At 36.0% G+C, this 25,120-nt stretch overlaps 1 protein-coding gene across 1 annotated transcript; it reads left to right on the top strand.

Annotated features, from left to right (window-relative positions):
* Positions 1 to 21,041: 21,041 nt before the first annotated feature.
* LOC149177550 (uncharacterized) lies at positions 21,042 to 21,364 on the top strand. The gene has a single exon (XM_089423427.1). It carries the CDS (start codon positions 21,042 to 21,044, stop codon positions 21,330 to 21,332), a length of 291 nt encoding a protein of 96 aa, XP_089279553.1. The 3' UTR covers positions 21,333 to 21,364.
* The last annotated feature ends 3,756 nt before the right edge of the window (positions 21,365 to 25,120 follow it).

Here is a 25,120-nt window from a genome sequence, read left to right as displayed (position 1 = left end):
AATACATTTGCACCATCAACACTTAATACATAGTTCATGATTCCAAACATTTACTTTAATTCAACTCAACTTCAGGATGCCAAATATCATTGGTACAAAGTATTTGGTTCATTATTTTAATTTTCCTTTTAGGCTCATCAATTTTTGAACCATAGATATCACATCTTGACTTGTTCTTTAGAGTAAGATCTTAGACAAATCAGACTTAGTTCTATTAGTTTGATACAAGACTTTTTCCACAAGCCCATTCAAAGTTATCATTCTTTATTGGTTGAAGTAGGAACTTTGATTAATGATACATGCCTTGAATTCTAGGCATTAAGTATAATTATTATAGCTTCGTTTTTTTCATACTTATATTTGAACATATTCATCATTGTTAGCAAAAATTTAGTGATTTATACATACCTTTTGTTTTACAGACTCATAGTCTCATTGATTTCTAATTTCTCAATCCTCATACTCATCTTTGAACATCATCGTAATATGCTTACAACAAAGTTCTTTAGAAAAGGTCCTATAACATACCTTCAATGAGAAGTAATCATGAAGTCCATGAAATTATTCAAATTGAGACATTAGTCCAAACCCTTCTTTCATGTACAATACTTTCCATAAATATTAGGAGTTGAATTAATGGACAAATTATGACTCGTTGGTTTACCTTTAGGCATAGTTGCTTCTTGCGATTCCTTGGCCTTAACCACAAGTTCAAGACTTATCTATGTATGTTGACTTGGTCTTATGAAACATTGATCAAATCAATAATAAACTGTGATATTCCTGAGGTCATTTGTTGAAGTCATTCTACTTTCTAGAATTTGTCCCGAGCCCTTATGCTTAGACAATGTGAATTGTATCTTCTAGTTGACATCACATAACATCCTTTTCTCTAAGATAGGATCAAATTATTTTGCCTTAAAAAAAACAAAAACAAAATATACACTAACTATGATAATTTAGGATTTTATGAGGTTACTCGACCTCTATCATTAATATCGAGGCCTTTGGCCTTTCCTTAGATTATCCTTGAGGCCATTTTGGCCTTATGTAACTAAACTAAGGAAAATGGTTTCTTAGTAATCTCGACCAAAAGCACATATATATATTTGGTATATATATGTTCTACTCCTAAGATGCATCATTTTAACTACAACATACTTTCAACGATCCTTTAATCAATTGTATCATCAGATGGTATTTGACCTTAGAGTAGGGATTTGACCCTTTTGAAACTTTGTCCAATTTCTAAGGAACTTTGATTTTCCATAATAGATTAAACTAATATTTCAAAGGTATTATTCTAAGGATTGCCACTCATCTTCTGATCACAGAAAAAAATAGACCTTGAATAGACTTTTCTACTCCTCTTTCAAGGTTTCAAAAAACCCTTGTTAGGGCATGAATTACATATAGTAATTCGGTGGCATTTCTTCTTGAACATAGTTCTAACTTGGATTCATTTTGACCTTACATCTTTAAGGATTCTCTTCGACCATAAGCTCTAATACCATGTTTAGTTTTTATAGTGTCTTCTATATTGATAATTACTTCAAATGATTTTAATATTTTTCACATTCTTATCCATTATTCGATCATTAAGAAATTACACAGAAGACATCAACAAAATAATATTTATGATAGTAGGATCATGAAGATATAGTCACACAAAGAACACAATAGCCTAACCTGGGAAAACCCACAGGGGAGAAAAACCCGTCAACCATTTTCTTAGAGAAATTCTTTCGTTCAATAAGACATACATCTAATACAGTTACTCAACTATGAGTTCAAACTAACTAACGATGCTTATGGTCAAATCTGGTCCACAGACCTCAAGTCAAGCCTCCAATCTTCCCATGCAACTCGACCTAATCTAATCTACCCTGGGTCGAAATTCCCCCCCAAGAAACTGTCTAGAAACCCAGAAAATTGGCCTCCCAGTCTACTTAGAAATTCAAACTACCTATAATGTGCTTCCCAAAAAACACACATGTGAGCTAGGAGAGAGAGAGATGCTAAAGATGAATTCATCCTTCTTTTCCTTCTTCTCCTTTGCTTGGATGCCCAAAAACTATATTTCTTGTGTGAGGTTGAATGGTGCTCTTGTGTAGGAGTTTGAATGCCTGTATATAATGTTTTTACTTTGCGATTGGGCGTGTCTCTTCACTGGGGCCGACTTAACTTGAGAGAGGGATGACTTGACTAGTTTGGAGCCAAAAATTCAAATTTTAAATTTCAAAAATTTCTTTTTAAATCCGACATGAAAAGTATGTTTTATAATAATTATTTCAAGGGTTAATTAATCAAAATGACATGAATAACATGTCTTACAAATTATTTATACATTAAAAGGGATAAACTATAAATTATGAAGCCTGAAAATAGCTACAAAATTCAACATTGGGAGGCCTCATCTGAATATCTACCTTTGAATCAGGCTTTTAGCTAGGAGAGGAGCCTTAGACTACAAGACATTTTCACTTTTCTTCTTAAATTGGAGCACAGAGGAGAGGAGGGGAGCCAATATGGTGGGAGCAATTCAAATAAGAAAATTTTCCATAGAGATAGTAGTTGCTGGAGTTAGGGGAACATGAGGGAAATCAAGGCCTATAGCCTCAGATAAATTGCACAGCGCTAAATGAGTGTTGTTGAATTGAATGTCCACCTCTACCATTATTTGTTATGCTTTTCCTATGGCTTCTTCCAATGTCTAGAGGTGGCGCACTAACAAATTCCAAAATTTGCAATTTCCATCGCCCAAATGCCTACTCTCCTTAGCCTTTATTAAAGCCACCAAGTTGTGGATGTGGGTTGGTATATTTGGGTCAAACAATTCTACATTTTCATCATGCCAGGGAGAGCGGGGTGGATGCCCTCATCCTCAGACTCCCCGTTTGGATCTACCCCTTTCTATATCCATATCTACCTATCGAGAGTTGTTAGACTTGGAGCTTTGTCTTGTAAGAATTATGACAGGTAAACCAATGTAACTTCTATCAAAGCCTACCTCCTACAAGATGGAATGAAGTAGTAATGGAAGGGACTAAGACATACATATGAACTAGAGCATGAGAGCTAATGTAAGGTTGATCATGAGGAGGATTTAGAGGGAATGTTCCATACAAATTGAATTAACTAAGACATAGCTCACTTGAATGAAACCTGTGATGCATGACCACCACCAGGACACCCTATGCATTGTTGTTACACTAATTTTTCACCATGACGGTCGATTCGGATCTCTCACCATCCGATGAGTGTCTAAAGTGAATCCCATATGAAGCTTGAAGTAAAACAATACCAAACACAAAAGGGATTTTGGGTTACACTACTTAAAAGCCATTTTTGAGCATCTGCATAGTTTTCCTAGCCATTACCTGCACATGTGCAGTCTTTACCATTGTGGCCTGCACAATTCTATGCATTGTCTTCCACTATAAACTGCGCAATCATGTTCATGCAAGTAAAAAAAAAAAAAATTCTAGAAGATTTGATGGAGGAATCTTATCCAAATTAGAAACCTCAAACCACTACATACCTACGCCTCATCCCTTGGTTCATGGAACTAATCTCCTCCTCTTAAGCATCATATCCCTTCAGAAGAGGAACTTGAAACTTCCTCCTCTTGCCTATAAATTGAGCATTAGACTAAAGGAAGGGTGGGGGGGGGGGGTGGGGGGGACTTAGATTTGTAAACATATGCTACCAATTTTGGATCTGAAGAGTTTATCATCAAGGGAAGGAACGAAGACCATTGGAAGAGGCTTGTGACATCAAGGCAACCAGGTTGTAAGCTTGTTCTCCTTTGAATTTAATACAAAGTAGTTTTTATTTCCTAATTGTGTCTATTTTGATGTTATTTACAAGATTCCTTGATCACTCATATGGTTTATAACTAATTATTGATTCAACTATATGTTGTATGTTAAGTAAGGGATTTTATTTACCTTTTATTTTAAATGTGAGATGCTTTGATCCCTTTGAATGTTTTTTGTCTATGCAGATCTCTTTTGGAGCATCATGGAGAAGCTATGGAAAGCATTGGGAAAGCCTTCTACAAGCACATCTCTAATAGGTAAGTGAGTCTTGGCATACTACATGTTTCATGTTTTAGTTATAAGCTAAGGAAAGATAACAATTGTTTTGATGTTTGTTACTAGGTTTTGTTGGAAATATAGGGAGATCCTTCTTGTCCTCAAGAAGTGATTTATCCGCCTAACAAATTGGCGACCATACTAAGGAGCGAGAGTGATCCTTTATGTCATGTTGTGACCCTTGACACCTTTAAACCCTTTTAAGAATTGAAATTTCTGGTTTGAGACCTTTGTTTTTTATTTTTTTTCTTAAGTTTTAGGTATGTGTAGTTTTCATTTAGAAACAAAATGAAAATTTCCGCAGTTTTCTGAGGTGCACAGTGCGCATACACACTCATTTGAACTAGTGACTTGCGCAACCCTATAAATTTTTTGAAAAAAAATAGGATTTCTCTGTTTTAAGTCCAGAATTTTTTTTTTTTTTTTTAAGCTTGTTTACAATCTTATAGATTCTCTATAAATTTAATTTATTGTTTTGAATTTTCTTTTTGAGAAATTCTTAATTTTATTTCCTTTGGTCATTATTCAGAGGTTTGTCTCAATTTCTTAACAATTTTTGCATGTTTTTTCTTTTGCAAAAAAAATCCCCCTCAATCGTCAGGGGTGTGGGGGGTGAATTGTGTCTAAGTGTTAATCGCCTCTGAGTGTCACCACTTTTGATCTTTGGAATTTTCACCCAATTTCCTTTACTTACACTCAATTGGTTCTTTAGTTACATTGCTGAAGGAAAATAACCTTGTTGTTCTTTCGCTGATTTGGAATCATATTGTGTTTGTTTTGAAGAATTCTCTTGCATAAATTAGATTTGCATATTTAGAATTCTCATTTTCATAACATGAATGGAAATTGTGCATAGATTACATTTGCATAGTTTTCAAGAAAATTGTGCATAGATTACATTGCATGGTTTGGCACTTAGGGATTTGAATTACATTGGAAAATTAGAAGTGGTGCATTCTGGAGTTAATATTTTAAAGAAGAACCTCTCTCCTTACTTTATCTAGAATTCATCGAAATGAAAAGATCACAATATCATGTTCGATTGCATTAAAGTTTTGAGTTAGGTCATAACACCATCAGTTTCACATCCATTTACCCATTGAGTAAGTAACAACTTTAAAAAAACAACGCTAATAAAATCAATTAGAATTTTTATTATTTTAGGGCTCTTTCCACCTACATTAGATTAGGTTGTAGGGCTTTGGAATAGGGAAGTGATTTAACTTTCCAAAGCTGCAAACAAACACTAGAATATTGTGATAAGGAGTAAATCCATTTATTATAGTTTGGCTTTCGGAATCTCCTCTAACAACGAAGTTGATTCGAGTTGAATCAACTCTCGGATTTAACCAAGATCTTTTACTTTCGTGATGTGATTAGAATTGCAATTTAAATAGCATAAAGGAACATAAATGCACGTTGTAAAGAAGAAGGAACATGACAATCATTAGCAACATAAGACTCAAGACGTTGATAATGGAGTTCGTCCAGGAGGGACTATGTCTCTGGGCTTCGGTGTCAAGATGGTGTAGGCCGTTGTATTAAGTGTTGTCAATAGTGATTATGTACATAGGTGGTGACGTCGCTATCATACAAGGAAAAGTCCCTCACGCAGGAGTGGCTCCAAGAGATGTTTAGCTACAAGAACTCTCAGTCAAAAAAGGGCTCCTATCAGTATGACATAAACTCATGCATGATGATAATGAACATCCCGCCAACATGGCATAAAAGGGATCTCAATGCAATCATACATGGTGACACATGAGTATCCCATCAACATAACGACAAAAAGGATCTCAAACAAAACATGACGAATCATGACAACAAGTACAAATGATTCCGCATCACATCAAATAGGAATCATGAGACAAGTTAGAAACAAGATCCAACATCAAACATCAAATAGGGATCTGTGTAGCACAATGCATCTCATAGCAAAAAGAAGTACATGAACGCACTGCATATACCTCACATCCTGGGGCCATCTGAAGCAAAGGATGTCAAACTGTTGAAGTTGGCCGTACCATCAATCTTGTGGCATTGAATTGCATGGACATGACTGCTCACACATGAATGATGACACCTGCACTCCACTTTGGAAAGTGGCCGAAAAATGAAATGAGCAGATGAAAAATATGAATGCACCATCAGATTTTTGGCGTCAAATAAGATAAAATCGACTGTCAAATTTCTGAATTCTGAGAAAGTGAAAATATGGGGCTTAAGGAATCTTTTAGATTCCCCCTAGATTCCTCAAAGATTCCCTCCTCCAGGTCCTCTGAATATATGTTGCTCAGATCCAAATTCTGACTGTGCCATCAAGTTCGTGTCGTTGAGAGGTGTAGTATAGACATAAGATTTGTCCAATTTGGACACTACAAAAATTTCGTTCTCTTGAGAATTTCGCTCAATCATGGTTCCGCCTGTCTCTTTACTGGGCTCATGGTTCCACCTGCGATAAATTAATTAAAAAATTATGTCTCGATTTTCATGTGCACTCTTGGCTCCTCCATGCTACTGGGCGCATTAACAAAATGAGTTTATATAAACTTTTTTTCAGACGAATATTATAATGAAATGACCATTGGCCCAATGGTAAAATTCTCGAATTATAAGGAGGAGGTTGGGAGGTCAAACCCAGACCCCTCCATATTTACATGCCCTTTAGTTTTGAAAAACTGCATTAAACATTTTTTTGGGGGTTAGGTCCGCATTGGGCAGCCCGCCCCTTAACCTCTGCTGTGGGTCCCGTTTCATTTTGGAAATGGTGCAATTGGGGTGTATTAAATGGAGTGGGCGAAGGTTTGTTTGGAATGTGGGTTGGTACATGGGGCCGCCCGATGGGGGCCGGCCCATGTGGGTCGGGCGGGTTCAATCCTCGCTGGCCCCGCTTTAACATGGCATATGATCGTGGTGATGGGGATGTGGGCCGGGTCCACCAGAGGTGGCCCGCCCACCCCTTTAATGTTAATGTTGTTGGTGTTGGTTGGACCGGTAGGGGGTCACGACCCGTCGGTTCTTTTGGTTTATGTGATGTGTTTGGGCTGGCGAGGGTCATGGCCCGTCGGCCCCCTTTAATAATTTGACATTTGTAATATAGTTTGGGGTGGCGGGGGTGGTGGCCTGCCACCTCATTTATATATCTATATCTATATATATATATATATATATTAATTTTAAATATGGCATTTTTTAATTTTGTCTAATATAGGGGATATTAGACAAATTAATAATCCAACAAATTTGCCCACTTTCGGGAGCTAGGTTTCATGCCCCGGGGTCAGTCAAATTGTAGGACACTTAAATCTGGCCCACATCCCAACTTTGACTTGCTCGTTCTCCCTTATATGAGCTCGGATTGATGAACCGTTCACACCGTTGCGATCAAGACAACAAGATCTACGCTCTGGTCCTAGTTCGAAAGCATTCTGATCATTTTGATTTTCGAGCTTCCATAAGCCCTCTTTGTCCTTTGTGTGTCTCTGGAGCCACCTGGATCAGGAGTTAAGCATGAGATCATATCAGACCTAGTGGAGTGATCAAACCCACTTCATTAGTTACGGTAGAGTGATTTACATATATTACAAATGGTTTCAAAAGGTGCTTGGGAGTCACTTGAAGGTAAACCTCAAATTAACCATGTTGAGGAAATTTCAAGGGGATTGAGCTTTGTTACTCTTCCCTTGTGTGTACGTCTGATCTACGACTGCCCCCCATGTTAAATTGTCGTAAGTGGTAACCTTAGAGACCATAATATTAGGTCTATTACCCAAGGTGACGGTGGAGGGGAAGTCTTTGTTGTACCTGGAACAAATGTTGGCTAGACTCACTTGGACCTTTTTGGAGGGTATTCTTCACTTGAGATGGCATAAATGAAGTTACTTGCACCAGATCGTGTTCATTAAGTAGGTTGTCAACGTAAGTGGTTCCACCCACTCTATCTTTATTCACTTTTCACATTAATCTTTGTGAAGTTGGATTTCATCACCAACTAGTGCTTTCGCTATGAAAAGTTTATTTGCATGGTTTGACTCCTTGGATTTACTAGCATGTGTTATTTGCTTGTTTATACTTTTTATGGACCTTAGGTGTGGATTGTGAATATTATTTAAATTCATAATAAAAACTATTTGAGTTGAATCTAATGGGAACAATTCTGGAAGTTATCGATCAAGGAATCCTTGTTAATGTGATTCCTAGTCCTTTTCCTAACTTTTGAAATATCGGTCCTTGTTATATGGCTACGTTGTCACTTCCTGTATTCACGATAGGTTTATCGATGTGTTTGTTTTCAACTCCTTTAGTCCCAAATACTCCAACTGTACCACCTCAACCAAGTTCTCCATCTCAACATCACCAACCTCATGTTAACCCTTTACCTTCTTCACCCAACATGTCCTCCTCCCTTTCTTCTTCTTCGCTTGATAAAATCCTTGATGGTAGTAACCAGGTGAGTAAGAAGAAGAAGAAGAAGCAAGATCAGAAAGAAGTCAACCAACCAACCATAGCTATAAGTATTGGTAATGTTGAGGAAACTTTCAACATGCATCGCAAGCCCAGATACCCTTGCAAGATTTGTAAGGGTGAACACTTCCTTATCATTTGTCCTGGTATTCCTAAGGTCTTGGAAGTATGGTTAGAAAAATATTATCAACTTACTGTTGATCCATCAACCAATTATTATAAAGTTTCAAGGAAAAAGGGTAAAGTTAGGTTTCCTTGTAGGTTATGCAAAGGCAGTCATCAAACTCATCTTTTCCCTCACATGGTTGAAGCCTCAAAATTGTTGGAAAACCTTAATTTTTCTTAACAACAACTTCTAACTAGTTAGCGTAAGCTTTCTCCCAACCTATTGTCAGTTAAAGAAGTGAATGATCTAATTCCAAGCACATTCAATCCCACTCTTCAATTGGAGAGTGAAACACATATCACTGAGGTTGATGAACCATTGGTTGATCAAGTGGTTGAATCAATTCCATCTTCATTTGATCCCACTCTCTCTATTAATACTACTCAGGTTCTTCTTGTTACTTCATATTCTTCTACACAAGGGGGAATTTCACCCATTTCCACGAAACCCCCTCCAAGTACTGAGATTGTTTCCTTTGATTGGAGTAGACTAACAGAACCTCATCTTCCTTCTTCCACCCCTTTCCAAATCATTGTGAAGGCTTATGGTAAGAATGTGCGTCACACGAATATAGATGAAGGTGTTTCTGTTAGTATTTTATCCTCAACTGCTTGGCAAGATTTGGGTTCCCCTCAGCTTGTGCATGTTACACAAAATATGTTAGCTTTTAACATAACCATTAGTGAACCTTTAGGGATCCTTCCTAAGTTACCTATTACTCTGGAAGGAAAAAATGTCTGTATTGATATTATGGTAGTCCAAGGCCCCTTGGATTTAAATTTTCTTCTTGGGCAAGACTATGTCTATGCCATGAAAGTTGTCGTATCCACACTCTTTCGCGTGATGTCTTTCCCTCACAATGGAAAACTTGTGAATGTTGACTAGCTTTCATTTTTTGGTCTTGATTCGACTACCAACCATCCTACACCCCTGAATATTCCTTATATGCAAGTGGTATCTACCCCATCACAAGTTAATTATGTGGAAACCTTTCCCATGTTTTCACTTAACAATTCAAGTGAGGCTCTCACTATTTTCTTGAATTATTTTGACAAAGATCCAGTAATTGACATGGTCGACCCTTCAATGGGGAAATTTGAACCCGAATTTCTTATCCCTGTTGATTCCTTTAACATGTGTTCCCTCCAGATAACTATTCTTCCTTTTGATGAAGACCTCTTGGAAGCCATGATTGAGGAGTGCCCCTTGGCATGTGATTCTTCCAAATGGAAGCCATGAAACAAGTTCTTATGAGGATTGTTCTTTTACTGTGTCAACCTTTTTAGAAAAAAATTAGGTTCTTATGAGCATGATTCTTTTATTGTTTCAGCCTTGTTAAAAAATGAAATAGGTTCTTATGAGAATGGGTCTTTTACTATGTCAACCTCATTAAAAGATGAAACAAGTTCCTATGAGGATTGTTCTTTTACTGTGTCAACCTCGTTAAAAAATGAAACAATTTCCTATGAGGATGGCTCTTTTACTATGTCAACCTCGTTAAAAAATGAAACAAATCCTATGAGGATGGTTCTTTTACTGTGTCAACCTCGTTAAAAAATGAAATAGGTTCATGAGGATAGTTCTTATATTGTTTCAACCTCGTTAAAAAATGAAACAAATCCCTATGAGGATAGTTCTTACACTATGTCAACCTCTTAAAAAAATGAAATAGGTTCTTACAAGCATAATTTCCTCTATGTTTCAGGCTCGCATAAACATGAAACAACCCATGAGTAGAGCTCCTTTTCTTGTGTCAAACTCATTAAAAAATGAAAGAAGGTTCCATGAGTATGTTGGGCCCAGGATCCCCCAAGGGAAGTTTTGGGGCTTAAAGCCCAGATTTTGGCTAAAAAGTGTAAATCTGATGTAAAGACTCCACATTTTGTGGGCGCGGAGCGCAATGTTGTAAATGAGTCATAGGGTTGTCCACCCTCAATTTTTTAATGTAATGTCGACTTTAGAAATCTACCCATGGTCTGCGGACCATGGGATTGTATAAATAGGGCGAGGCTCTAAGTTGTAAAGAGAGGAATCTAAGAAGAATTGAAGTGATCATGGAATAGAAGGATGGCGGAAGATCTAAGTGTAGAGTCGAGTCTTTGGGTCGTAGAGTAGGAGAAGGCTCTGCAGCTGACTGCGCAGAGGCCTAGTAGTCCGCAACTGAGTGCGCGAACCCCTGCAGCTGAGTGCGCAGGGCGAGTTGAGTCTATAACTGTTGAAACATTAATAAAGAGAAGTTTTACATCAATTTTGTGTATTTATTTCTTGTCTTTTGTGTCAAATATATTGGGTATAAATTTCGTTTCTGTTGTCTATATGGTGCACAAACATTTATAACTGTGTAGATTAAGTAAATGTGAGTTAAAGTATCTGGTTACACAAAGTTAACTAACAATTGTAAGAAGATAGGTAAGATACGCGGTGGACGTGTAAAGTGGACTTACCTAGAAAAAACTGAGTTGAACGTGTCGATGACTCCTAGACATGATGTGGGATGTCAGAGCCCCAAGATCGATGTGAAGAATGCAATCTCCAACGTCGAATAAATAAGTTTGAGGCTCATGACGTGCATGCCACAAATCTAGGAAAAAACGACACTTGGAGGGCAGTTTCTAAAATGATCTTTGCATGTAACCTCTAGCTACTAAAAATAGATCCCTAAAATCTAGGGATGCTTTTTTCATGTTGCTTTTTTCTATTTCGGGAAAAGAAGCCCATGCATGCAAATCAGGTTTGCTAGGTCCCGGAGGGAACCGATCAACCTGAACGCACATGCAACAGCCTGCAAACTTGGGAGAGGGATTTGTGCTGTTTCTGGGTTGAGTTGGGTTGGCTGTCCCTGAGGGATTGCGCAATTTCTGGGGCCAGCAGGTGACTGTCTCCCAGAATTGCGCCGTTTATGGGCTGAGGCCTAGTGCCGGGTCAGAATGTGCAGTTTTTTGTGGGAGGTCTGTTTGATTGTTCTGCGCAATTCTGGAGGTCAGCAGGCAGCTTAGCAGATTTGCGCAATTTCTGGGGGGAAGGCTGGTTCCCCTCCATAATTGCGCAATTTCCTGGGGGAGATGCTTAGCCAACAAATAACCTAAGTCCGGAATGGAAGCCTGTGAAGGAAGTGAAGCAAACTGACATGCACAGGCTGGTGAGCCACTGAAAATCAATTGAAGCCTATGTACTTGACAATGCGAGACATGCTGCTAAGGATGGTTGTTAGGGAGGCTCCAAAACGAAGCCAGGGAAAATTTTTTGGAGGGTGGTTGTGGCTGCTACAACACAATCATCTTCAACAAAAGTATAAATCAACTACTATTATCTGCAAATTCAATGGTTATTCACCTTCTTCATCAATTTTTTCCATGTGGGTTCACGTGAATTAAACAAAGAATTATGACACATCTCTTTGTTATAAATAGGTTAATGTTTATCTGGCTGAGGGTCCCTTGTCTTGGGGAAGTGGACAATTATTTATAACATTTTGGTTCCCAGAGTTTGATCCAAACTATATGTCCATTACCTAGATGAGTTTGGATTCATTTTCCTAATTTGCCTTTACATTTTTTTTATATCTTAGTTATGCAGAATATTGAGAATACTTTGAATAGTTATATAAAACCAAAATTTAAGATCGTTATAGCCATCCTATACACTTACTCAACTTTTTGTTGAGATTAACCTTGATAAAGATCGTCTAGAAAAAAATAAATAAATTTTAATTGAACAATTTAAATGGAATTAATTCTAAGACTATAAAAATACAACATTTTGATATCTAATTTGGCATCTTTCAGGAAATTTGCAGCATTCTTGTAATCATGCACAAACTCATTCTTCATAGAAAATAAGCTATATGTAAATAAAAATTTCAAATATTTTTTCCAATTAAATAAAAGGAAAAAGATGAAGACAATCAACAAATACAAGTTTTAAAAAAAATCCTACTTTTCCAAAATTGTAGTTAATGAACTTATGCATGTCAGAGGATAAATTAGAAATTAGAAATTATAAGATTTCCTCATCTATTGGTTTCATGAAACTGAGTTCCGATAAAGAATTGGTCTCCTATTGGCTTCTTGATATCCAAAATTTTGAATTACGAGTAAGCAATATAGATCCTTTTTCATGGGGAGCAATACATATTAATAAGAAGATATTTAAAAAGGAAATAACTAAAAATATCTAATTTTTATAAAAATATCAAATAAAACTATATATATATATATAACCAATCTTGAAACATGAATCAACATCTTTTATTATTTACAAAGCTACACCTCTCTAACTTACACACCCAATTAGCATTATATATATAACATTTTCCCAATAAAATATATATTTGGAAATTTATTTTCTTTAGTTTACAATTTATTTATTTATTTTTTATTTTTTAATTTCTAAAGTTTCGCTTTAAATAAACCAAACTATTATAATTTTAACCATCTTACTTTTATAATATTATGAAATATATATATATATATATGCAAATGTTTTTTCTTTGGTTTACAAAATAATTTGGAATTTTTTTATAATTTCTAAAATGACATCTTTTTTTTTTTTAAGTTTAATAGGACTACATCTTCATCATGTCCAATTTCTTTCCTCAATTTGGGGATAGCACAAAATTTAAACTTCATTTCCATGACCATTGCTAATTGAACTACCTCAAACAAACTTCCAAAATGACATTTTAAATAAATCAAACAATTATAAAAATATCAAATAAAATAATATTAATATATAGATATATATATATATTGATAGGTTTTGCCACCTACGGAAAAAAAAAAACCAATCTTGAAACATGAATCACCACCTTTTTATCATTTACAACAGGGCAGCTCTCTAACTCACCTACCCAATTAACATATTATATTATATATATATATATATATATAATTTTTTTCCAATTCTATAATTTACAAAAATATTTTTTTATAATTCCCAAAATTTCACTTTAAATAAACCAAACCATTATAATTTTAACCATTTAACTTTCATAATAATATATATATATATATATATAAATAATACCAACTAACGTCAAAACGTGAATCACCATTCGCCTAATTTTTTTATGTTTGGAGCGCTGTGATTGAACTGGATTACTGCATCAATAAATGTCTTGAAAATGATCGTAATTATGTTATAACACAACTGTACGCTTGATGCTATTCCTTTCTGTGTAATTGGTGTTTTTCGTTATTTACTATGGAAATTTAATTTAAGTGTGTATTTTTATTTAAATACACAATTATCGATATAAATTTTTAAAATTTAATTAAATTTCATGGTAAAGGCCACGTAGGATTATAGCAGTTACTACTTCATAAACCACCCCTCACCGAAAATATTCACATGCTCAGCGTGACCTCCCAGGTTGGAACTCGGAAGTCTTTAAACCACCCCTCACCGGAAATATTCACATGCTCAGCATGACCTCCCTTGTGGGAACTCGGAAGTCTTTACAACTAAATACGGAAATGTTTACAACTAATGCTTATTCATCCATTAATCACTGTCATACCCACTTCTTTCTTCCCACATTTCATAAAGCTTGGGCTCTGCAATCCGTTTTCTTGCGCCTGTGCCTTCACATTCCATAACCCGCCCCAATATTATTTTCCAGCTCTCCCTTTTTCATGGTCTCTCCCTTTAGTTTTAGTCAAGAGCTTAAGCAGGTCTACAGATCGAATATCATCGAGTAGCTGTTGTAAAATATAGCTACTAACAGCCCAAAGATCATCAATACCGAATATTTCACAAACAGAACTTAATATGATCTATTGTTTAAGATGACATACCTTGATTAACAGCGGAAAATGTAATGGCTGCCATCTACTTTGATCTGACTCCTGACTGTTCCTCTTCTTCAGAATTCGGTTTCTCTTTCTAGCCCTGTTTCTTCATGCGCTTCTTGATGGAGAAGAATGCAACTATTGCCAGGGAGAGAGAGGACCCAATCCTTTATATATCATTTAACTCTAATCTGGTACGTCCATCATATACCAATTCAACGCTTAAGATTAATGCTTTAATGCTTTTAATGCTTTTAACGCTTTAATGCTTTAATCGGGTCACATTAAGATTTAGAAACTGCAGATTTCTAACATTCTCCCACTTGACCCGACTATTCATAATATTAAGTGTTGAACATCATACTATGATAAATTGCTGAGAGTTATGGCGGTTGTGCACTATTAATTCAATGCATTTCCTTCCATATACTACAATACCAGCAGTCCATCAATTCATACTCATAATTTATATAAAACAGCATAATGGTCCACATAATGTCTTATATCATAATGATTAAACATAATATCTTTATAAGACTTTTTCTTGTTTAAAATTACATAATATACGTACTACTATATTAAAACAAGAGACACATAATTGTATATCAGAAACACATAAAAGAGCTCAGAATGTCACACATCAATTATTATTAATACAACCAAGACCCATTCTTTGAACATGTTCCTTAAATTGTCTTGGTTGTAACCCTTTCGTCAAAGGGTCTGCAATCATAAGTTCTGTCCTGATGTGCATGATTGACACTCTTTGTTTCTGAACCTCATCTTTCACAACAAGATACTTCAGATCTATGTGTTTGGCACCTTTAGAGTACTTGTCGTTCTTTGAGAAAAATACTGCTGCAGAGTTATCACAATAAATTTTCAGCGGCTTGCTAATGGTGTCGACAACCGCAAGTCCTGAAATAAAGTTCCGCAACCATAATGCATGAATTGTGGCTTCAAAACATGCCACAAATTCTGCCTCCATAGTGGATGAAGCAACGATAGTCTGTTTCGCACTTTTCCATGATATGGCGCCTTGAGCAAACATAAACAGGTAACCAAAAGTCGATTTTCTAGTATCGATGCATCCAGCAAAATCTGAATCGCTATATCCAATCACCTCTGATTCATTGGATCTTCTATACATGAGCATGTAATCTTTCGTGCCTTGTAAGTACCTCAAAACTTTCTTTGCAGCTTGCCAATGTTCCCTTCCTGGATTACTTTGATACCTCCCTAACACACCGACCGCAAAGCTGATATCCGGTCTAGTACAGGTTTGAGCATACATCAGGCTACCAACAACAGATGCATATGGAATTGATTCCATTTCCTTTCGTTCAACATCATTCTTAGGACATTGCATGAGACTGAATTTATCACCTTTCTGTACAGGAACTATCCCAGGTGAACATTTACTCATTCCAAATCTCTCTAGAACCCTTTCGACATATCCTTTCTGAGACAATCCCAATATTCCTTGTGATCGATCACGGAATATTTCTATTCCAATCACATAGGATGCCTCTCCCATATCTTTCATTTCAAAGTTCGTTGAGAGAAATTCCTTAGTCTCATGCAATATACTTAAATTATTTGCAGCAAGCAAGATGTCATCAACATAAAGGACCAGATAAATAAACTTGCTCCCACTGATCTTTTGGTATATACAGTGATCAACCGTATTTTCCTTAAAACCAAAGGATGTAATAATGGTATTGAACTTAATATACCATTGCCGGGATGCTTGTTTAAGCCCATATATTGACTTCTTAAGTTTACACACCAATTGTTCTTTACCTTCTACAGAAAAACCCTCAGGTTGATCCATATAAACATCCTCATCAAGATCTCCATTCAGAAAGGCTGTTTTCACATCCATTTGATGTAACTCCAAATCATAATGAGCTACTAATGCCATTATTATTCTTAGTGAGTCCTTTTTCGAAACATGAGAAAATGTCTCCTTGTAATCAACACCATCTTTCTGAGTGTAACCCTTAGCAACAAGTCTAGCTTTATACCGTTCGATATTACCACTAGAGTCGTGTTTGGTTTTAAAAACCCATTTGCATCCGACTCTTTTACAGCCATGTGGTAACTCAATGAGATCCCAAACTTCATTATGTTGCATGGATTTCATTTCTTCTTTCATGGCATTAATCCATTCCTTTGACTCTTTACTTTCTACAGCATGTGAAAACCAAACTAGATCCTTATTGATTCCAATATCATAATCTGATTCTTGCATATAAACCACATAATCATCAGAAATAGCTGACCTACGATTTCTTTGAGGTCTTCTTAATGCTACTTGTTGTGGTTCATGCATATCAGTATTATGTAAGTCATTTCCTTCAGGAAGTACTTCTTCATTTATATGTTGTTCATTATCATCATGCTGTTCTACAACAGCTGGAACAACATTTGGAGTAATAGTAGATGGAGGAATTATTCTAGGCAATGTAACATTTACCCTTGTTTCCTTTATTTCTACTATTTCTCTTCTAGTACTCCCACTGACTTCACCATTCTCAATGAATCTTGCATTACCAGTTTCTATAATTCTTGGACTATGATTAGGACAGTAAAACACATACCCTTTAGATTTCTCAGGGTAACCTAAAAAATACCCACTGATCGTTCGAGAATCTAATTTCTTTTCATGTGGATTATAAATTCTCGCTTCCGCTGGACAACCCCAAACATGCAGGTGTCTTAAGCTAGGTTTCCTGTTAGTCCATAACTCAAAAGGAGTCTTTTGAACAGCTTTACTAGGAACCCTATTCAATAAATAGTTAGCGGTTTTGAGAGCATACGACCACAAATTCTTAGGTAGTGTAGAATCTGACATCATACTCCTAATCATATCCATTAACGTCCTATTGCGCCTTTCTGCTACACCATTTTGCTGTGGTGTACCTGGCATTGTGTATTGCGCACATATGCCATGACTTTCGAGGAATTTTGCAAATGGACCTGGACACTGGCCTGACTCATTATATTTACCATAATATTCACCACCTCTATCAGACCTTATGATTTTCACCTTTTTATCTAATTGCCTCTCAACTTCCTTTGCAAACGTCTCAAGGACATTCACAGATTGAGATTTTTCATGAAGCAAATAGACATAACCATAACGGGAAAAATCGTCAATGAAAGTGATGAAATACTTTTCTCCATTAAAGGCTGGAGTGTCCATAGGTCTGCAAATATCAGTGTGTATTATTTCAAGAAGCTGGCTGCTTCTAGTGGCTCCTTTCTTATTATGTTTGGTTTGTTTACCTTTAATACAATCCACACATAATTCTAGATTACTAAAGTCCAAATTTGACAAAATTTCATTACTTACTAATCTCATCATTCTTTCTTTGGATATATGACCTAGTCGTTTATGGCACAAGAAAGCAGAATTTTCATTCAACCTGCTACGTTTACATCCAACATTATTTACTACATTCAACAAGGAATTCGCATAAGTGTCATTCAGTTTCAATTTATATAAACCATCAATTAGAATACCAGAACCAACATTATCAGTATTCTTATATAAATCAAAACAACCAGATCCAATCATACATCTAAAACCAGAAATATCCAATTTACTTGCGGAAATAAGGTTTCTAGATAATGAAGGTACATAAAGGGTACTGTATAAGTCTAATACATATCCACTTTCTAGAATTAGACGATAAGTCCCAATGCCTTCAATTGAAGATTTCATTCCGTTTCCCATAAAGAGAAAACGATCTTCATTTGGATTTATGGTTCGGATCGTAAGAAATCCCTGCATATTGTTGGAAACATGAGTTGTAGCACCAGTGTCAAGCCACCATGTATTAATAGGAACTTCAACTAAATTTGATTCAAAACATACGAAAGATAGATAACCTGCAAATCAAAAATGAAATAACTATAAGCTCATAACTAACGCGATTCAGATGTAGACATAATAGTATAATATAGCACTCCTTTGGGTAGATGCTATCTTATACTTAACATAATTAAATACCAAAACATAAGTAGTTAATAAATATATTCAATTAAATAGAACTGACATCTTTGGATGATCAATATTTATTTAATCAAAATATCTATCAAACCTCATCATGTCAACTAGTTATAGAACAAGACTTTCCTTTGGGTAAGTTCTCAGGTTCTATCATTAGTGACGCCAGTTCTTAATTGGTATTATTATAACTAGCAATTTCTATCAATAATCATTATGTCACTTATGCACTAAATGATTATTTTGATTTTGACCACTTTGGTGATTAACAAAATCATAAATCTCATGTGCATAAATAATTTATAACACATACCTTATGCAAAACAACATTCTGATTTTGACCACTTTGGTGATTAACAAAATCATAAACCTCATGTGCATAAATGATTTATAACACATACTTGATGCAAAACAATCAGTCACAGAACAATTACTGGGAAATTCGAAGATTTCACAATCTTTCAACGCTCAGAGATAATTCGAGGTTCTGTTACTGGCATTAATAGATATTAATGAGAGGTTCTGTAACTAGGCTTCAAAACACAGCATGGCAGCCTTTAATGCCTAACGGCTGTATATGCTAATCGTTAGTCTTCTTACAGTGCACAAATTCGACTATCTACCAGGATTATGAATGCAACACATGAGGGAAGAAAGTCTTCGGAGACATAATTTTCACCGCGTAAACATTAAAAGGAACGACGCTGTTTGACAGACGCTAACAGCTCACAAGCTCAGTTGTATTTTTGCATCCCCGCACTACATACTTTTATGCCCAAATTTCAAACAAGGTCGAAAACTTTATATCCGACGGTAATATACACCATGGTTGACATGCAACCTCAAAATTTTCAGAATCCGGATCATCAATGTATCATTATATCATATAAAACATGAACTCTACACTCAATAGAGTAAACAAGGCCATATGCTAATCTTGAATCACCTTTGGCATTCTTCTACATTGATAATTCTCTAATATTTTGTGCATGAGTAAAGCGTTGGAAAGGTTGAAACATTTAAATATATATGTTAGCGTTCAATTAACAGGGGGCGTATCTTCCCTTCACAACGCTCTTTGATTAGCAAACATTCCATCGCAGAACTAATTTTATATTCCCCATTCTTTACGAACTAAAGAAATCAAAACACGCGCTTGCTAAGGAAGAAAAGTGGGAGGCTCTTGCATGTTTTGCCAAAACATGGAATACAGGGAAGTCAAATGTAAAAATTCTGGTCGATTACAGGCCCCAACAAACCCAATGCAAAAATCTTGGAACCAAATGCTCGTAAGGCACAGTCAACTAAGACAGGCTAAAGGGCGCGCGCCATGGAATCTCAACAGAGATCAAAGCAACCAACGCAAAGCAGAAGTAAAACAGTAACAGCAAGAAGAAGATTTCTGTCCGAGCGCTATATGGGCTGAGACTGTGGTGCATAAGTTGTTAGACGCACTGCGTGCCCAGCACCAGGCATTAGAGGATATTTCTTCTGAGCTTCAAGCCGAGAGAAATGCATCGGCCAACTCAATCGATGATGCTTTGCTCATGATTTCCCGCTTACATAAAGAGAAATCCAGGCTGGCACTTGATTAACTCACAGTACAGAAGGGAGACGGAGCAGATAAGGGCACATGCAAAGGAGAAGACTTATGTCCGAGCGCTATATGGGCTGAGACTGTGGTGCATAAGTTGTTAGACGCACTGCGTGCCCATCACCAGGCATTAGAGGATATTTCTTCTGAGCTTCAAGCCGAGAGAAATGCATCGGCCAACTCAATCGATGATGCTTTGCTCATGATTTCCCGCTTACATAAAGAGAAATCCAGGCTGGCACTTGATTAACTCATAGTACAGAAGGGAGACGGAGCAGATAAGGGCACATGCAAAGGAGGCGTTGGCATTTTATGAGGATCTCCTTTTAAAAAAAAATGAGGCGATCGAATCTTGATTAAGATTTGATTAACATCATGAGAGAACAGATCAATTGCAATCATAGGAAATATTCAGTTATTGATTGTTGCTCCGATACCAAATGTAAAATATAGCTACTAACAGCCCAAAGATCATCAATACCGAATATTTCACAAACAGAACTTAATATGATCTATTATTTAAGATGACATACCTTGATTAACAGCGGAAGATGTAATGGCTGCCATCTACTTTGATCTGACTCCTGACTGTTCCTCTTCTTCAGAATTCGGTTTCTCTTTCTAGCCCTGTTTCTTCATGCGCTTCTTGATGGAGAAGAATGCAACTATTGCCAGGGAGAGAGAGGACCCAATCCTTTATATATCATTTAACTCTAATCTGGTACGTCCATCATATACCAATTCAACGCTTAAGATTAATGCTTTAATGCTTTAATGCTTTTAACGCTTTTAATGCTTTTAACGCTTTAATGCTTTAATCGGGTCACATTAAGATTTAGAAACTGCAAATTTCTAACAGCTGTGGTTATCAGATCAGCTTATCGTGTTTCGACGAAGCTCCGGGGAAACAAAATCCATGGCAAAAACAACAGGCACGGGCTCTCCTTCTCTTTCAATGAAATGTGGCGTCCACAGGCCCAGGATTCCCAGGCCGGAGAAGGCGTGCAAGCAGGTGCTGAAACGGCTGCCGCCGGATTCGGATCAGTCGACTGTACGGAAATGGGAAGTGTTTTTCGTCCAAAGAGAAGTTGCACGCAGGGCTCTGCTGTTATCGAGCCGTCGCCCGGGGGCTCAGAGCAGCCGCAGAATGAATTTCCAGAGAAAGCCGAGCAGGCTGAGCAGGGTTTCCGGAGCAAACGATTGCTGAAGAATTCCTCAAAAGCCGGATCGAAATAGTAATCGCTGTTTCATAACCGTCTGTACTTGATTTCTATTTTTATTTTTTTCATGGTCCTTTTGACATGTCACTACTTTGGTAGCTAGCTTGTGGTATAGTTTGGACATTTAGCAAGGGGATTGTTGGAATGATAGTTTGTTGTACAGTTTGGACATTTAGCGGGGATTGATGGAAAATTGAATCAGGGTATCATCAGTTTGAATCGGAAAAAGATTAAATTGTAAAAAGTAAAAAATTAAAAAAATTAATAAGCTCATAAACTATTTTTGATATTGTGAACTTTAAAATATCATTTCATTTCATTTTGTCTCTAAAATATATTCGGATGATGTTATGTTGGTAAATATAATCATGCCTCTCCCCTCGAGAAAGGGAAGAACTTCCATAAAATTTTAAAGCTTTTTTGAATTATTGGGAGTGTTTTTATTATACTTTGTTTTATATTAGTTGTAAAAGGTTTAGGGTTTTAATTCCATCTTTCGATAATTAGTATTTGTTGTAATTTTATTAAATTTTGCAAATTTTTTTGGTGTGTTTATGATTCGCTTGACATTTCCAGGAATCCCGTTTTTAAAGTAAATAATTGGAATAAGTTTTGTTTTGTTTTTTTCCATGTAATTGTTGTATTTACAAATTTTTTATATTTAGTTTATTTTTTATAAATAAAAGTTATTGATTTTTAAACAAATTTATTAATTTTTATTTTTATTTCTTATAAATAAAAATGATTGATTTTTTTAAAAATATAAATTATGTTTAATTTTATTAAAATTAATAATTTTATAAATCAAAATTAATAATAATAAATTTATTTATTTAAAAAAAAATCAATAATATTAATATTAATAATAATAATAAATCTGTATATTCAGTCTTCCAAATCGCCTTTCATTTTATAAATATGCGATTTACTCTTCTTCTTTTTAAATTGTCCCCCGCGTTCATCATCTCAAACAACTACCTTCCACCTTTTAAAAAAACGACACTACGAATTATTGATTAAACATTTAAAAGCCCCTTCCAGTTCTTTGAATACGCAATTCACTTTTCTTTTTGAAATGATACCCGCGATGCTTGGTCTTTAACCAGCTTAGTGAATACGTTCATCATCTCAAACAACTCCCTTCCTCCTTCTAAATAATTATTAGACCTCTTCCTCCTTTGAAATAATTAGTAGACCTTGAAAAGCCATTTAATTATGTGATATATTTAAATATGGTAAATAAAATTGTTTTTTTTTAATTCCATGATTAAAATTATTTTTCGTTTTTATTATAAGAATTCATAGTGTTGTAATATCATAATTTAGGTTTTGTGAACTATATTATGAATGTTGAGAGAGTTTTAGTTGATTCTTTTGGAACCATAAAGTGTGGTTCATCGTTATGACAAGATGAAGCATTAGATCATGGCATCAAAATCATAAAGTGTGGTTTATGGTTATGGCACCATGAAGAACTAGATCATGGCATCAAAACCATAAAGTGTGGTTTATGGTTATGACAAGATGAAGAACTAGATCATGGCATCAAATAAATAAACGGAAATGTTTACTAGCAGTTAGAGTATAACAATTAGTTTTGATCAAAGAATAGATATCTATTAAAAAAAATTTAATATAAAGAAAGTAATCGTTAGCAAATTAAATTGATTTTTTTTTGTTAAAAGTAAAGTCTTATAGAAATAACTCAAAAGGTCAAAAAATAAATGAAATAAAATGGTCAAACATAAATAATCAAACAATAAAATAATAAAAATAATAATAAGAAAATTAACAATGTTGTTAAGTGAGTGTAGGTTTTGTGGTGGAGACGGTTTATTATTTTTTGACTAAAGCTAACAACATATGACAAATAAATAGTAGCAAAACTAAAGGAACAATCCATAGCTTGACAGGCCAAAAGCGCCAAAAGACAAACAAAACTAGAAGAACACATGTAACCATGCTCAATTGTCAAAAGTAATAGACGCGGGGTTGTTTAGTCCAGTCCCAAGAGGAGGGGGACGACGATAAGTACAATGCACACGTTGCTTGAATTGAGCCATTCACGTTTACAACTTTTCCACCTTTTCAGATAGAAAACTTTGCCCATGCCAAACCACCACAATCATTTCTCGGGCATGGCATTGAAAGTAATGCAATTTGTTGAGTGTGTTGATTACAACCTCCTGTTCTTCCTTCCTGGCCTTATCGTAAGCTTCGAGGTGCTCCAAAACAGATTAGAACATGTAACAACAGGCCTTAGAACACCGTTGTCGGGCAGCGACCCTTGCACGCCATAACTAGTGATTTTGACCCTGCACACCTGCTCCAACCCCACGCACCACACTACCCTTCCTTCCATTCCCAGCTACACGACCACTCTAAGTCGTTCTTGCACCACCCCTGCTGCCACGAACCTTTCTGCGCTGATCAATCTACCAACAATTCGACCACCTCGCAATGGATGTTGAGAAACTCATTCTGCCACTGCCGCCTTCCACACTTTGTTGCACCTGCCTTGATTGGTCGAAACTCCCCTCTGCTGAGGTTGGGAGCGGGAGTTACGTGACACAAGTCGCATGATGAGGACCTAGGAATACTCCTCTAAGATAGGAACAACAATGAACCATAGCACTTCCCACCGCACCATGAACCACAACGGAGCACCAGGCAGCCCCGAATTATCCACGAGTCTTCTGTTTCACAAAACTACCAACCTTCTCTCGCTAGCTTAGGGAGTTGCAAGAGAAACCACAGATAAGAAACACACCAACCAGACTGAGACCTTGTCATCGCCTCTATCAAAGGAAGCACTTAGGAACGAAGTCACCAACAGAAAGATGTGACACTTAGGCACAAACACACGAGGAACGAACCCAACTTGATAACAAGTCACCATAGACACCTTAAGGGTATTTTTCCACCATCGAACTCAATTTATACTCCCCCAACAATAGGTCTTAGGAATCCATAGAAAACCCACAAAGATAGGAGGACCCAAAAGATATTTGATCTCTAGGAAACTCAAACATCCTCGCAAGCACTAAGAACAACCAGGAAGAGGACTAATAAGCAACACAAGAGTGGGCTCTAAAGCTGAACAAATAAACATGTAGAAATCACTCAAACCTCTGAAAAAAGTGAGAAACCATGCGAAGGGAGAGAAATTTAGTGCTTTTGTGAGCCGAACGTGGTGGAGGAGGCGACGGTGCCAAAATCTCCACCATTCCTAAACTAACCAAAGACCAGAGAAACTCCTCACACTACCAGAGCTCGAACCATGAACAAACATCCACCAAAATACCAAAGCATAATAGCAAGCCTAAAACTCAACGGACACCATAAACCCACACCCCTCTCCCACTTTGAATCCCGAAGAGAAAGAAGAAAACATCGTACGTCGCACCATTAATTTCATTGTATACTCTACGTAATGGGAGAATAGGGTGATTGTCCTCCATACCACCTGCGAGATGTTCACGTACGTCTCCACCTGACCTCAGTAATCATCACCCATCGCAAAATTTACTTTGGTTATTTAATCGAGAGTTAAAAATTGTTAAGATTTGGAAATTTTAGTTAATTTTATTATTATTTTTAGTTTAAAATTTACTTAAATTTGTTAAATGTTTATGGGAAAATACTTAAATATTATTTTAATTTAAATATATTATTTAAAAATATTTATCTTTATTTTATAAGTGTATAAATTATAATAATTAATTTAATTTATATATCATTTTAAAAATATATTATTGGTAAAGAAGTTTTCAAT

Source organism: Pinus tabuliformis, chromosome 4_1 (genome assembly GCF_031772625.1).
Source record: "Pinus tabuliformis cultivar Carrire ecotype Pingquan chromosome 4_1, CPIR1, whole genome shotgun sequence".
NCBI lineage: Eukaryota > Viridiplantae > Streptophyta > Pinopsida > Pinales > Pinaceae > Pinus > Pinus tabuliformis.
The sequence above is the reverse complement of the archived record's forward strand: the minus strand, read 5'-3'. Positions and strand labels throughout refer to the sequence as shown.